This window comes from Rhipicephalus sanguineus, chromosome 3 (assembly GCF_013339695.2).
Source record: "Rhipicephalus sanguineus isolate Rsan-2018 chromosome 3, BIME_Rsan_1.4, whole genome shotgun sequence".
NCBI classification, from domain to species: Eukaryota; Metazoa; Arthropoda; class Arachnida; order Ixodida; family Ixodidae; genus Rhipicephalus; species Rhipicephalus sanguineus.
The window spans coordinates 130,661,306-130,678,015 of NC_051178.1; the positions used below are offsets into that span (position 1 = coordinate 130,661,306).

General features: G+C 44.7%; 1 protein-coding gene across 1 annotated transcript in view; it reads right to left on the reverse strand.

Moving 5' to 3' along the window:
* Positions 1-16,123: 16,123 nt before the first annotated feature.
* Positions 16,124-16,710, reverse strand: part of LOC119385849 (cyclic nucleotide-gated cation channel alpha-3) — a 19,432-nt gene continuing 18,845 nt past the window's right edge. Inside the window, exon 5 of the mRNA XM_037653221.1 lies at positions 16,124-16,162. Within this exon, the coding sequence (XP_037509149.1) occupies positions 16,124-16,162 (39 nt within the window). The remainder of the gene's footprint in view (positions 16,163-16,710) is intronic.

Sequence of the window (16,710 nt, forward strand, 5' to 3'; positions counted from 1 at the left end):
CCGCTAAAATGACCCACTCGTTCCTCCCAGTCAATATCGGCTATATTCGTCTGAATTGTTGATTAATGAACACCAAACAGCTAAGCACTTTTTCGCAATGCAATGCGTACATTGCGAAAACCCCGAATAATAAGTGAATCAACATCATAAGACGGGGGCAATATTATGTGATTAATTGAGGATAAGGAATGGAGGCAAAAATGTCCTACAGAAGTCCTACAGAGATCAAAGAGAGAATAGGGTAAAATGCAAAGTTTTTGATGGAGGCGAAATGCTTCAGGCCCGTGAACTTAGATTTCGATGCCCGTTAAGGACACCAGTTGGTCAAAATTTCCGGACCACTACGGCGACCCTCATAATCATATGGTGCTTTTGGGGCGTAAAACCCCAGCGAATATTATTATATGAGGTAAACGTTATATTGTGAAATTTTGCAGCAAGTGCTCCTAAAGTGAACAGTGACTTCTAACAGTGGTCTGAGGATTTTGATACGCTATTTTGTCGCCGGAAAGAGATTTTGATTTAAAGTCAGAATGAGTTACGAATGATTTGATAAGTTATCGGAAAAAAAGATGAATTTGTCCAGGCAGCACCAAGGACCGACGTACCGCTAAAATGCCCTCTTTTGTCTCTTACTCTTGCGTCTCGCCTAACAGTGTCATTTTAAACGCTGCTAGTAATCGAGCTCTTGGCATTATTCTAAGTTATCAAAGTTCTGTAAATTTATATTTTTTTCCTACTTATAATACCTCGTAATATTGAGTATAGTTTGATCACTGTGTTCAGAGACAATGGCACGAAATATATTCGGGCCTTGTTTGTTCACAGTACACGTAATACGTGGGCCACATGAAGCGAGCGAGTCGTATGAATAAAATTATAGTAGTGAACTCACGACAGAACGATATTCAAGACGCTGTGTTGCACGTTTTAAAAACGTCCTATCGTACGTTAGGAGAAAGCCCTCCGTACTTCAGCATCGAGGTTTTAAAAATATTCTTTTTAAACCTCCTTGCACTGTACGCGGTACTCCACTGACATCTCTAGGTGCATCGAGAGACAGCGCGCAGATAAAGTTCCAAGCGCTGTTAAAAGGTGGCGCTAGGTGGTCGAGAACGGCAACCAACATAACGCGGGAATTTCGGAGCGCGGAAAAGTAGCAATCGCGAAAAGCGCCGTTTGCGCCTGCTGAACCGAAGCATAGTTTCTCGTGACACCCGTGTTAGCTAAATAGTTCAGTGACTCGCGTAAAGCACGACCTGTACGCGGCCCACCATGGTTGCGAATTCACTCCGGCTAAGTATGCAAGAAAAGGGAAACCCCTAAACACGTTCTCTTCGTTGTCGTATTTATTCGTTGGGAAGTCGGCCGCCTTAAGCCGTTTCACTAACACTTGTTCTCATTGTAGAAGAAGTATTTTTGATGGACACGTTCTCATGTGAACCTTCTTTTGTCGTCAACGCCGAAGAGGAGAATACTTGTAAAAACACACGTCAAGACAAGCTTCAGGATTATCGAAACGTAACAGTACCCTGAAGGTGTTCTCTGCAGCTCCAAAGTAATGATGGTACATCAATTTATAATCGGTCAATATTTGGCTGCTCGTCACGGACATTTCAAGTCCTCAGTAAGCGGGCTTCCGTAATGGCTCATGAGTCATTGATAACCTTGTAACCTTCCCAACGTCGGCTTCCGGCGAACGCTGAAGAGAGGAGGAGGGGGAGGAATAAACTTTATTATGAACCAGCAATTTAAGTGCCTTGGCCTAGGCCTCCCACGTGGGGACGTCGAGGTCTTGCCTCTTCGCCGCCTCGCTGAATAGAACATTGAATTCTTTTGTACTGAGAAAGCTTTTTTTTAGAACTCGCTAGATCCAGCGACATTGCCTGTTCAACAATCTGATGAATAATGTAGCTTTTTAAGTTTACAACACACCAGCTGGCAATAGGATCTAGCATCAAAATGTATTTTGTCGATAAATTTGTCTTTTTCTGAGAAGATCAAGGCAACATTGAAATGACAGCATCGATCCACAGCTTTTAGGCGTGTGACGCTTCCCGCATGTTCTCTGCCCGTGCGGTTCTCTTGTTTCTAGGTGCTTATCTTTCGACGACAGTAGGTCGCCTGCCTTAGGTGCACTCGACGGTTAAAAGCTAAACCCATGTATGCGAATTAGGACGCGAAAGCGATAAGCGACGGAAGTGGCCGTCCGCGACGCGTCGCTTCGTCGATCGCTTGGTTTCACGCAAATCTACAAATAGTCTCACGTTGCCCGGAAGTCGTGTGGATCGACTAGCAAAGGTAGGCAGTTGCAGCCTTGAAGTCGAAGCCTTGGCTTCACCGACACCCGGTCTTCCAAAAATTTTTCATAGCCAAAAGCAAGAAGCCGGTAGAGGTACTACCGGTTGTGCACATGTGCGCAGAAAGACTAAACAACACAATTTTTCTACACGTAACGAAAAAAAAACTAGTACAATACTTTCAAACATATTTATAGTTGCTCTGCAAAGCAAAACAGTCCAGCTTACGTTATTAGTAAATCCATCAACCCAGTATTGGTAAACAATAGCATCACTCGTGCCAGCAACCCTGCACAGCTGTTGCTTCATACTTTCTTCAAACCATTGCTCGCGTGGCCCTCGATTCGCATGGACGGGCGAAAAGACAGCGATTTATGTCGCATCGTTCATAGCTTTCGCGTTGAAGTTTGCGTGCATGGGGTTTATGCTTAACTGTGTGCCTGAGAAGGCTATCACAGCGAGCTGCTACGGGCCACGACAACGTCTTGCACAACATGGTTACTAAATTACCCCAGCTCATTCTTAGAAGCTTCCTTTTTGCTGATGACCAAGTGTGAGTACAACTTTTTTTCCTGGTATTCTTGTCTAAATAGTAAAGTACCACAAAGAGCGCCTGCGCCATCTTGAGCTAGCTTAAGGAAGCCCCCCTTTGATATATTGGCTTCCTAGATCGGGTGAATTTGTACCTGCAAATCTCAGAGGCCATGATGACTTTCACCATCATTCAAAACGAATCCGCGAGGAGACGCTAGTAGTACGGCTTTTTGGGCAACGCGAAGCCGAACTGTACTATGGGTAGGCGGTGGGGAAACGTGTCACTTGCATCCTAAATAACAGGAGGAGCAGCTGTGCCGTTTAGGAGGTAACCTTTGAAAAAGCACTGTGAAGACGTATCTGAAAAGCACGATTTATGATTTATCTTTACTAATTAATGAGAAACATCGCACTCCTCGTTCTGGTATGATACTGTTGTTTTCATTTGTATACAGATAAACGAGGTAAATCGAGGGATCACAGGAAAATGGCTGCTTCAGTAGAATAATGATATTAAACAAACGCATTTTGCGGTCATGACTGTCATTCTCATTAAATATGTTCCTTTTCGGGCTGTGAGTCAGTTTTACGCTTATTTTGGACGAGAGAAGCGGCACTGGTAGTTGCTGTCATCATAAATGATCCGCTAAATGTTTTCGTGTTCGGGACTATTGCGTGTCCTGAACACGGATAACTTATCGGTGAATAATTGCCTGTAAAGCATGCACCGCCTCAATAATACCACCACTGCTGGGAAGCTAGAATGACGTGGTTTTATGAGGGTAGTAAGTCTCTTGAGTACCTCTTTAGCATCCGTTCTCACCGAGGCCTTTACATTTTTTTTTTACCGGAAGCAAGTTAGTGTCGACACTTTTGAATACTTTTATAGCAATTATGTCGAAGATCTAACATCCGTCGGTGCGTTATAGACAGCGTTGGCCTCAACTGCTCGGCTTTTAAATGCGAAGCATTTTTTAGCGAACCTCAGGCACTTTGGCCGTTTCTATCTACGTATCTATCTATCTATCTGTCTATCTATCTATCTAGCCGCCTACGTCTGGGCGCTCTCCTGGTCGTCTCCGTAACTTGTAATACACCAAAATTGGCATAGCAAGGGATCACTGTATTACGAACACGATTCACTGGCCATGACATGAATAACGCAAAATACCTGTCGCGGACGTCATGAAACCCTTTCTCTCAGTCACGTGTGGCACATACCCGTATACCGGAGCTCATGTTATGCGGGTATGTGCCACAGGTGACACAGAGTCTCAACCAACACAGTAACTGCGAAGACACACATTGACACGCAAGGAAAGTGATAAATAATAATAATTGTTGGGGTTTTATGTCCCAAAAACACGATATGATTATGAGACGCCGTAGCGAAGGGCTCAGGAAATTTTGACCATCGGGCATTCTTTAACGTGTACCGCGATCATACAGTACACGGGCATCTAGCACTTTGCCTTCATCGAAATGCGACCGCCGCGGCCGGGATCGAACCTGCGACCTTCGTGTCAGCAGCCGAGCACCGTAACCGCTACACCACAGCGGCGGACGCAAGGAAAGTTAGGAAGCTGAAGACCGAACACCCCAGGAAGACTCTCAACTACCATCTACTCGTCCACGTGGTCCGCAACGTAGACCACGTGGATTACGTATAAACCGGGCTCAATGCTTCCTACAGTAAATATGCTGAGAGAACCAGGCCTCTCGTCATTACCGGTGACTTCAAAATATGATTTATCAAGACCAAACAACACTTGGTCCTTACACTGCGTGACAGACGGCTTGGATGTTTGCAGGACATCAAGATACCTCGATTCCACATCCACGACAGGAGACATCATAGATCATTTCATCGTAAGAGGCATCCCGGATTTCCACCAGTGGCACTATACCTCGCACTTCACTACACTTAGAATCCTCACAGCCGCGATCACGAATGGATCCGATGAACAAGTCCGGTCCAGCTGCTGGTGCTCACTGATCACGGTGATGATGACCTCTTTCAAGAACTGTCAGGAACCCCTTCTACACATACACACGGGTTCGTGAAACGCGCGTGTCCTCTCCGTCATAACGGACAAGTATAAGCATAACAACTGTAACTGTGACTGTAACGTACGTGCAGTGTGCCTGCGCGTGCCACTCGGCTGTGTATATATCTAGGGAAACTTTCCTGAATAAAGCTTAGTTGCGAGTAACGCCTGTTCTGTGCATCTGTGTTCCTTCTTTGTCCTGTTCGGATTCGCTCTATCCAGTATTGAAGAATATAAGCACTACATATCAGCTTACCGCGTCTGGTGTTGGTAACAGCCATGTTGCTGTTGGCATTGTTACGTAACTGTAAACAATTGGTTACGTAATACATATGCGACTCCTCAACGTATGTGTGTGCGTATACCACTTCCACATTTCTCTAGCGTCATTCCGTAACGTTTCCCTCAATGTGAAAAATTACGCCAGTCACCATCCCGCGCATGCTTCGCATAACATCGATTCCCACGTTACGTAGGATCTGCCGAATTTTTTATTTGTGCTTTTTCTTTAAACAAACCCAGTTCTCTTACTAGGTAACCGCTTTTCTAAAAAGAAAAAGAACTCAGAAGGTATCTTATGCATTCGCCGAAGACAACTCGAAGGCAAAATCCATCTTCTATTTCTTTTCAGTCGCTGAAATCGCTTCTATTTCTTTTCGTATTGATCCTCCCCTGTCCCACTCCTCAAGCTTTTTGCACCTCACCTTGTTTTGCACTGCCTCTATGATTGGCCTACCTTTGGAGAAGCGATGATGTCATGTGATGACGTCATCGTGTGACGTCACATTACGTGACGTCACCGTGACGTCCTTGTGATGTCACCAACTTTGGTTATCAGTGACGTCATGATGATGTCATATAGTGACGTCATCACGCGATAATTTTTTGCATCCCTCGTGATAACGCAGCCGACGTCGACGGTCACTTTTTGCATTTGATGAGGCATGTAAGGCTTTCGGCTTAATGAAACATTTCTTCCATAATGACGAATCCGGAGTGGCTGTCCGTACCTGAGCATAAGAAATGATACAAGCAGTTTGTCGGACATCCTTCGAGGATTGTTTGTTGGGCGAATTGGTACGACATTCTAAAGAGAGCGCTAAAATTCACTGACGATTAGGATACTCCCTAATGCGAATTCCGCGCGCTGCTTCGTGTTTGGGGCAACCCCAACTGTGTTTTACGTTTTGGCTATCCGCAGTTGTAGCAATGTAACATTCGTTACATATTGTCACATAAACTCCCCGGCGCTCGAGCGCTCGCACACCACAGTGTGCATTGCAGGCGTCACGAACCAAGCGAAACGCCGACAGCCCTGTTACGACAAGCGAAGCCAGCCGCAGTGCACATGCAAGCCCTGCATGCGCACGAGCTCCGACCGAGGGGCCAGCGCGCATGGCAGAGGAAGAAAGCGAGGTTAGAGGCCAGTGGCTCGTGATATCGACAGACTCCGAGTTCGCTCTGTTTCGCCCTCGTTCGCTCTATCGGTTACGCCGCCGACTTCAACGGTGACTCCGCTCAACGCAGGAACGAGCGTTAGATAGCCTCGCTCTAAAAACCGGACACTTCAATAAAAAAGCACAAAAAGTTTGTACCATAGAGTTGTTAATCTGGCGAAGGTCAATATATTTTAGGTATTAGGTGCCATGAAAGACTACGGCATGAAAAAGTCTACGATACGTAGCTTCTTAAATCTCTCAGTGGCTCATAGAATTTTTTTTTTACCTTAGCAAAGATTACGTCAAGCAAGGTAGCTATTAAATAAATCTTTTAGAAAGCTCATTGTTGCACACGGCTAATTCGGCGACGTTGCTAAAGTTGGACTCGGACGTATTCACATAATTATATGCCTTTTTAGCAGCCAGTTTTCTTTATGCAGATTTAAAACTTACTTTAAATTTTTTGCTAATGCCCTACAGACTTACTTTGAAATGATATTAAACAGCGAGACGCACCACAATCATACAATAATATGTGGCTTCACTGCAGTAAGAGTATGCTTGAGGCGGTGCACGCTTTACAGAAGGACATTCTCTTGGAAGCATTCTCTTTTTAAGGTGGAGGCCCAAGATGCCTCATTAAATGCGAAAATTGACCGTCGGTGTCGGCGTCCCGCGTCGGCGGGGCAACACGAGGGATAAAAAAACGAACATGCGATGACGTCACAGACCGCCAAATTGTGTGACGTCATTAGTGACGTCACGTCACGTGATGACGTCATCACATGACATCGTAGCTTGGTCAAAGGTGGGCGTTCACGGAGGCAGTGCGAAACCAGGTGAGGTGCCTCCGATCCTGGAGGCAGTGCAAAACCACGCTAGGGGAAGGAAGGTTTTGGAGGGTGGCGGGGCAGGATCAATACATCGACTGAGAATAAAAATAAGATGGCTTTCGCCTTCGAGTCGTCTTAGGTGAATGCATAAGTGACCCCGTGAGTTCTTATTCGCGAGAGTTGCGAGTAAAGTAACGTTAACGTTCCTATCGTAACCTGTATCATAAAGAGGCATGACTTTGGCGGGATTAGGCTACTTTCTTTCACGGTGTTCCTATATCAAGCCTAAACCCAATTTTGAATATTTAGGATTTAAGACAACATAGATGTCCGGGCATAGTGTTCAATGTAAGCGTATGCATTTGCTAACCGTACATACAGGCATAAACGGAGCACAATGGTTTATTTACGAATAAGCTATTATTTTTTGGTAATTATGAAGCATGGTGTAATGGTGCGTGTGTATATTCCTACTGTCCCGTTATTTTTCTGCGACCATTTAGATGTAGGAAAACACAGCGCGACTAAGACAAGGGACGAATAAAACACACCACACACGAGCGCTTGTGTGTGGTGTGTGTTCTTCGTCTCTTGTCTTAGTCGCGCTGTGCTTTCTAATTGCTGTGAACGACTCGCCCAGATCAAAGCCTTATATTTAGATGTGTTTTGAGTACGATATATATTGGGCAGTCTTTTATCACGCTAATTCTACCTAGCTGGTGATCTCGCTATAGCTCCCTAGTGTTTAGGCTGCGTGAATGTTACGTAGAGACGGTATTATCGTGGAACTGAGTGGAAGATATCTGTCAAGTCTATAAAAACTGTTCTACTTCACCATAGCGCGGACAATAGCGCAGTCACCCAAATGTTTACCTAGCGTGCGTGAGCGGCAATTTTTTCTGTGTGTCTTCGCCATTTGACTGAATTAAGTTCCAAAAAGGGCAAGGGCAAGTGAATGTCCACAAAGCACATGCCCAGAAAGCAATATTTTGCAACTTCGTTTCATCGTATGGTGCTGACACTCAGAAAAGCCGCCACTGCGCACGCTAGTTAAATATTTGGGTGGCTATACATTTCATCTTAAGCTTCTACCGGCGCAAAATATGTTGGGAACACTTTGAATCAATAACTACTGAAGAAGACTCGGCTACTTTTATACTTTGCCTAGAGTGGCTGCTCCACGCAGACTTGTATTCCCCGTAGAAATGACTCCTGCATTTTCAAGAATAAAAAAAGAAGCGTTTTGTACAACAATCAATGTTTTTCTTGCCAAAGAAACAAAAAAGGTATCAGGCACATATCTTTGACGAAATAAGTTAGAAATTGCTGACAATGTTACTGTAACGCGTTTATGGTCAGCATAAATTTTCTTCCATTGCGATGTTCAAATAGCACAGTTGCCGATGCTCAGTTAGAAAAAATAAATAAATACAAACTCTGTAGAGTCAATTTGACAGGTCTTGTATTTGTGTTTTTAACCTGTATTTGTTGTTTCCCGTGCGACTACCTGCTTCGGGGCGCTTCTTTTGACAGCATCTGTGGCTTGTTTGTTCTGTCTTTGTGTTCTTATGCCGCTGTTCCAATTCACCGCTATCAGTTAGAAATGAGTGGGCACAAGACAGACACGCACGAGGTGTGTTTCAATGATATACGCGTTTCATTCTGCACGAAGAATAAACAAAGCATAGGGAGTTCTACTCAAAGGTGTCTCAGCGGCCGTTACAGCCCTTGCGTCTTTTGAAAGTTGCTTATTTCTTATTGGCCGCGAGATCGACCTATACGTGGCAGCACCGTCGACGCGTTAGTAGAGAGTTTTAGTTTAGCGCGCGCAAACCTGTACGTACGCAACGGCCTGCGCGCTGCGTACGTTAGAGTTGAGGCTGTCTCCTACATTTTTAGTTTACCGTACGCAACAACCGAAACGTGGACTGCGTCTAGGCGACAGCACCTTCGTCTCAGTGTGTTTTTCTGCGCCATCTAGTGGCTAAGAAATAAACTACAATAGCCGATCATAGTTGACACAAGTCAAGGCACGAGACAAGGCAATATTTTACGATGGTGCAAACTTTTGTTGAGGTGATCTGTGGTCAACGGTGACGGTTGGTACGACTTCTACGAGGCGAGCAGCAGTGAGGGAGGAAAAATGCCTTCCGAGAGCGGTGGCTTTTGAAGGGCGACTGCAGTCTCGACGACATCGAATATCTCCTACACCTTTGCAGCGATCACTGTCCACTGCACTGGGTCCGGGAACGGGTTCAAGCTACTCACGTAGGCAAGGAGCTCCAAATCGAGGCAATTTTGAAATGGACGCGGGATTTATTCGCTGCCATGACCGCCGTGCCGCTTGTGCTGCTGTCGGACGCAGCCATTTTGCTTGTCTCGACCGGTCGAGATCTCGCGAGAGAAGCTCCCGTAAGGTACGCAACGGCCGTAGCGGGCGCAACGTAAGCGCCGAGATCTAGCGTGCGCATCTCTTGCGCGCGCAAACGCACGCATCTCTCTTAGGTTCAGCGCATGCGCAGTCTTGCTCTCTCTCACCCGTTGCGTGCGCAAGGCCGTTGCGCGCGCTAAACTAAAACTCTCTAGTGTGGAGAGGCGGTCGGAGGCGCGTATACAAATGCACACAGCGGCGCTTCGTTGTGAGCGGTTTGAGCCGATCGTCGGCGAATAAAATGCGTTGATTGCAGCTTACTGGTAATATATACGCTCTTCATTCTTGAATGGATGCACGAAGATCGTTCAACGCTACTATTACTAGTGAGAGAAGCGCAATCTGCCGATGAGAGGAATGCTCGCCCTGGATGACAGTCTGCGCTTACGCGCTATATGACGTTTTTTGTTGTTTTCTCTGTACGTGTTTAGCTTGTGTTTTGTGTACTACGCACTGCAGTGGCACGACTGATCTACTTAGGTGTTTACTTCTTGTTCATCTGTATGCGAGCCCATTCTTCCTGTGCAATGAGTGCAATAACACTATTCACGCGAATACGCATATATACGCAGGTAAGAGTTCAGCACAGAGCTTTCATCGATTGATTACGTGCACGACAATGATGCAACAAAGTTCCGGTCAGTTTATAGAACAAGTGTCTTTTTTTTTCTTTTCAAACTAATAATGTCCGCTGCCTTCCATCAATTTACAACAACTCCACACAAACGCTCAAGATAATGTAAAAAGAAAGGATAATGTTTTGCGCGAAATTATACGACATAAACGTAAGGCACGCAGTCGGAGTTAATTTTGAACATCTGGGTCCTTCAAAGCGTACCTAAGTCTAAGCACACGGGTAGTTCTGCATAAATTTCGCCCCAAGTTAAAATTGCGCGCGGTAACTTCGTTTTATCACTGCCGTGTCATTCCACTGTCTGTTTTCTTTCTTTTCTTTTTTAGGGACAGTTTGAGTACCGAAGTTTGAGTACCGAAGTGATATAATTATTTCGCTGTAGTGAGACCACGGCCGTACAATAATAGGACATCTTAAGCGCAACTAAAGCTCATCATGAACTGGAGTGCCGCGGTTATGCACCTAACAACAACGCGAAAGTGCATGAGCCTCGTTTTTGTTTACCACCGAGTCGCTGAAACGCTGCATTCACACACTATTTAATGTTCCTCATGTTTTGGACTATGCCAAGCGCACTTTAGGGTGTGCTTGAACCAGAAAGCGGCACCAACACTCAGATGATTCTGGCGAACGAAGGGTACGACACCAATACACAGCCCTCTCGAAAGTCGCACTCACTGATCCTATTACAATGCGCATGCAGCCAAGCAAGCTCATTTGCTTCTGTACATCATGTTAGGTATACGTACGAGCAGTTAAACTCGCGCTAACATAACAGAACAAACCGCCCTTTGAGAATTTGCAGGACGAACACGCACATGCAAACACGACGTGGCTAGCAGACGACGCAGGGAGCCATCCACGCTAGACGCACTCCAGCCAGTAGCCGCCAGGCGGCGACTCCGCTCGATCTCGCGGCCAATAACCGCAATTTTTGTCTACCTTAACATAAAATTATGTTGTAATACTACACGAAATCGTGAAGGCTGTTGTACTTACGTCAGCATATTGAATCTTTTGTCGGCCTGCGTGTTTAAGAGTAGCAATTACGAAACGTTTCATTAATATTGATGTTTAATATGAACAGCAGTGAACGCGCTCAATGGTAATTTTCAAAAACAAGTTTCGATTCAGTGAACATACTTTTTGAAAAGTCAAGAGGCCAGCGGTGCTCTACTGCAGTGGATTCTTACGGGAACGTATTTCTAATAAAAAGGCGGCTTTGTGCAGAAGTTTCTAACGCAGTCAAACCACCTCAATAATGTGCTTCAGGCTAGACCAACTGTCATGTTCTATACGAGGTGTTTTTTTTTTATTCTTTATTCTTGCGGCTAAACATGGCGTAGTCAGATAAGCGTCGGCTGTGTTACCTAGAACGTGTACTCACACACTCACCGCCGGCAACAAGTAAACACCAACAGCGGTCACGCAATGAATCAGTCATAAAAGAAAAGTGCCAACAATCTTTTTTTTTTTTTTGTATCAACCTTTTTTTTTCTCTTTTTATTAGGAACAGCTCAACACGAAACTTCGGTCTTGCAGGTGGGCTAACAGTGACGAAATCTGAACTTCTTCAAGCAGTGTCTTTGCCAGTGTATGGCCGGTAGAATAAAGAGAGCAAGATGAGAGAAAGAAGGGCAAAGGTACATCGGGATCGAAAAGAAAAAGGCTTTGAAAGAAAGGAAGATGACGGTATTACGAGAAGGGAGCGGGAGTGCGGGACGATGGCAAGCAGCGGGGCGCGGGCTTCGGATGGGCCAGCGCCAACATTGTCGTGTCGGGAGGCTGGGAACCACCACTTAACGCGTGTATTGCAGCGCTCGAGGAATGCAATGAATTGCAAATGTTCTCGCGCTTCGAAAAGGGGCGCCCTCTCCTATACCGACGTAACCAAAGCAGCGTGGCGGGAACTCATGGAAACGAGCTGTCGGCCGACGTCGTCATTACGGCGCCCCTCTTGCTTCGCCAATTTCGGGCGACAACGAAGGCAGCTGCTCGGCCACTGAGGGCCTTTTCCCCGAAGCCGGGACCAGTTTGATTCAATTGGAAATGCATCGGACATTCGCACGCCCAGTAGCTCGCGCTCCGGCCTTTGCGAAGCGCGGAGCGCGCGACGTGAACCGTGAAGAGCTCTCGTCGTTCCATGTTAGCCATGCTTTGGCTTCGTCGCAAACACGCGCACACACACACACATGCAACGAGAGAGAGTGTGCGAGAAAGTGCAAAGAGAAAGAAGAGAGATAGAAAGGGCGGTCAAATTTTCTCTCTGTGTCCTAGGATAAGACTTGAACAATGGGATGTGGTAAGAGTCTGAGCGGTCTCGCCCTGTCTGCCTGGCATGTGCAAAAAACGTACGCGTAAGGCAAGAAGGGTGAAGTTTTTTTTCTGGTGGATTCCAGTGAATGGTGCGTGCTCGAAATGAAAAGGCTGCAAAAAGATGTCTGGTAGGGATTTACTTCCTCGAGAGCTCCTCTTCAATTGATCTCGGCAGTTAACACTCCTCTTTGTCTGTTCGAAATATTTTTATTGTATTTGCTGACTCGCCCGATTTGAAAGCGAAATTCTTTCGTTTCGTGCGGATTTAAGAGTGTGAACCTTTGGAAGTGGAAAGTCAATAGCGTTGCAGCCATGAAGAGATAGTGGCACGATCGTTCTCGATAGACACTGCCTATAAATTGTAATCGTTCCTAACTTTTCTACTAACTATATAGCAATCCAACCACCACTTGTGCGGCAAATTATAGGAGATACCATTCCATGAGGTATCCCAGCTCTTATCCTTTGTCAGTACCCATCAGCAAAGAGAAACGTTTGCAGACTGTTGAACATTACTGCCACTTCAGTTATTTATTATGCGCGTTATTCCTATTGAACACCAGGATTTGGCTTGAAAATTTGATATAATTTTTTTCTAGGGATCGAAAACATCGTTTTCTCCAAAATGCTGAACTGGTTACTGCTTGAGCTATAGTGCGTAGTATTTAACAAGTACATGAGCATTTGTGGGCTGTTTATTACGAAATGTTACTGTGATGTATAAGAAATATCTTGCTCGAACAAGCGCGCCTAGAGCTTTGGGACGTATATGTATTTTTCTCGCATTAAAATGTTATCGCTCAAATGTCTTTTGCGCACTTCGAGCCACTGACATTATGGGAAGCAAAAAAATGCTCTTAAAACAACATCTACTCGGTTATCAAGAAATATTTGAAAATTTTAAATATTATTAACTGTGGCCGCAGAAAAAACTGAATCGCTGTTTTTGATCTGATTCGTTAATCATTAACCATGCCTTGACTGCAGACATTGTTACAAGTTTAACAAAAGGGAAATTATTTTTAACCGCGATATTTTTCATTTGAATTACCATAGCTAAACTATCAACAGTATACATAAATGCAGAAATTTTGGTAGAAGATCAAGGTGTGGGATGAAATAATTAAATTGCGAATCTGTAACGCCGTGATGAGCACGAGTAAAATTTCCTGGCTACATGACAAGCTTTTCTCGAACACGCACAGATGTTTAGTTTTGTGTATGTGTGTTTATGTACTTGTATGTGTGAACAGGGGGGACAGGATAAAGCTTGCTTCCTAGCTGTCCTTCCATGAAAGTGTTAATATACATCCAGCCACCACTCAATTGCATGCAACCGGGTCCCACAAAAGTACGGTGTTTCACATGAGCTTGTAGAACAAAGGAATCCGGGATGATGATTGGTCCATGACAGTATTGAGGATGATCCAAGCAAACATTTGTGCCAGTGAGAGAGACAATATAAGAAGGCTGTCGAGATAATGTGACTGACGACTGTGTTGCGCGAAGGGCTAAAGTTTGACACTTGACGAGCACGAGGAGTTCCCGTCCTGAGTGAGCACCGCGGATGCACTGATGGCGTATCCGCGACAAAATATGTGCTTCCAAACAACCGTGATCTATTAAAAAGTGTGGGCGCCCGTCTGGATACATAATTGTTTTTTTTTTAAACTTCGTACAAAGATAATGCACCGAGAAATATATGTGGCTCCCTTCTCTCTTCCCTTAAGCTGAGGTCGATTCCCCTCTCTACTGGCCCCTGAACGACAAGTGCGCGAAATAAACGTTACACGCCTCCTTGCTTGCTGTAACTGAAAACTGTTGTCCAAGTCGTCCAATGAAATTTCCTAAGTTCGTGCAATCCACGCGAGGTGAGGACGTTTTTCCCACATACGAGCGCGAGATCCTGTAACAAATTGCGTTTTTTTTTCTTGTATTTGTACTAGATTTGCAACTGGGGAACAAATTTTAATTGTAGAATGCTCTTGATTCCACTTCGTTACCTTTTTTTTTTTTACCTGGACAAATAGCGTATTTTGCTCGACAGGCTCAAAATCAAGCTATGCGCGAATAAATGAAAATATCGCCATTTTCTTTGGGCTAAGTGGTGTCTTCGATTATATATACCCATGTCATTCACTACTTTACATCACGTGTTTTCGTTTCTAATTCACACACAAAAAAATGAAACATATTCCTAAAATAACGGCAGAGACTCGACTCAATGCGCGTATGCCTGGCTCGCTACGCAGCCGAGTGTTGTCATTTCATCGTGTAACTTCAGTAAATCTATAAAACCTACGCACAAAACTTCATGTTCCTCAGCTTGCAAGAAATCTCTCCACGTTTTCACAGAACGCGTCTAAGAACAAGTTACATCAACCTTCCTGAGCCTATGATACCAGACGATGCTAAGACCTAAGAACCCTGTGTCATCAAACTCTGGCCTAAGGCTTACGGTAAAAGATCGACGACTAGGTAATGATTCTATCGAGACCTAATCCCAGATTTTTTTCTTAAAGCTCGGAAATAATTTCTTAACCTCCTACATAGGCATCTCATCGCTTGGAGAGATTAGAGGTTCGAACTGTTGAAGATTTGCTTAAATGTTACAGGCGACTCAGTCTTCAGCTTGTGAACGACACCTGTCTTTTTTTTTAAAGCGTCCTCACAGCATCGTGACACGGTCACAACCAGTCTATTAAGCTTTCGTTAGAACAATACCTATGTTCACTGTTGTACGTTTTTGGCAACAACAATCACAGAAGAGATACTTAACTAAGACTAAACTACGTTTTTTTTTTCTGCCAACACGATCACATTCACTGTTTTTATGTGCAAGCCTGTACAACATGCTTCACCAAAATCTTTAAAACAATTCTAATCATTTTTCGACGCCACGCCACAGGCGCGCACGAGCAAGAGTTGAGGGTACATATGGTGGTCGTTATTACTATTCGCAGCACTCAACCGCACAAATTCACTTGATGCGGATTTAAAAAAAAACAAAACGGGACAGAAAAGTTGCGCCATTGGTGAAATTCGACATCCGAGTTGGCATGTGCTTCAAACACAGAACAACACACGCACTTCCAAAGTAGCACAAGGCATACGAAGATGCCCTTGAAAGGTATACGGTCTGTTGTCGCAGTCTTCTATTGGTCGAAAGTGCCAGTGCGGCGCTTGGAGCAGGATGGAAACAAAGATGAGAAAAAAAATAAAGTGAAATGGGATAAGCGACGATGAACTTAACCTTCGTATTCAATTGACCACACTAAAGAAAAAAAAAAGAGCAGTGTCACCAAGGAAACCAGAAACAGTAGTGCCTTTCATTTTTTGTCTGTGTTAGAGTGAAAGTCCGCTCTCATGCCACAGTCACTTGATTCCGTTGCTCCGAATGCATGTGCGCACTTATTTGTGTTCTCGTAGTCTTGCGTTCACGCTCACAATGCCTTTCGGTGAAATGCAACCTCGCCGGGCGGTCGCATGCAGGCGCCTAGTGACTTCGCTGGGAGCAGCGACAATTTATTTACATCTTCGGCAAGACAGGCTGGTGTCGACTGAAGGTGGCGAGGGCCTTTATTTGTGCTAAGTGACGCAGTCTCTTTCACACTGCAGCACAGCCTCCTGCGAAGTAAATATAAAAAAAGGAAGTTCATGGTTTATTGAATTACAATTAAAGAAAGAGTGTGTATTTAACGTAACTGGATGCATGCTGTCAAACCACGCCTTCTTTGCGAAAACGATTGACGCCACAAAAGAAAAAAAGTATACTAGTCCAAAAATATGTTATACAGCATTCAATGTTACTTCACCGAAGTACCAAAACTTCCACAATGGATTCTCACAAATGCTTTGAGCCAGTGTTGCGACTGGGGACAAGTTACTTGCGCGCGCGATTATTTGCGTTTTCTTACTGGTTCTTTCGCCTCTTCGTGGGCGCGAAACGTGTTACGCGCAAAACGAAGGTGGACAATGCGTTAACTGTATTTACATACTTCTCAAAGGTACTAATAGCATTCACATGTGAAATTATCATCGAATGCTTTCGCAAACTAAGCAAAATTGGGGGACGCTTAAGCTTCTCCTTTAAGAGTTGAACGCGATAGCAATATCCTGCCCCTATTGCGCACTTCGAACACTACGAGTGTTTAACAGAATGCGCGCAATAAGGT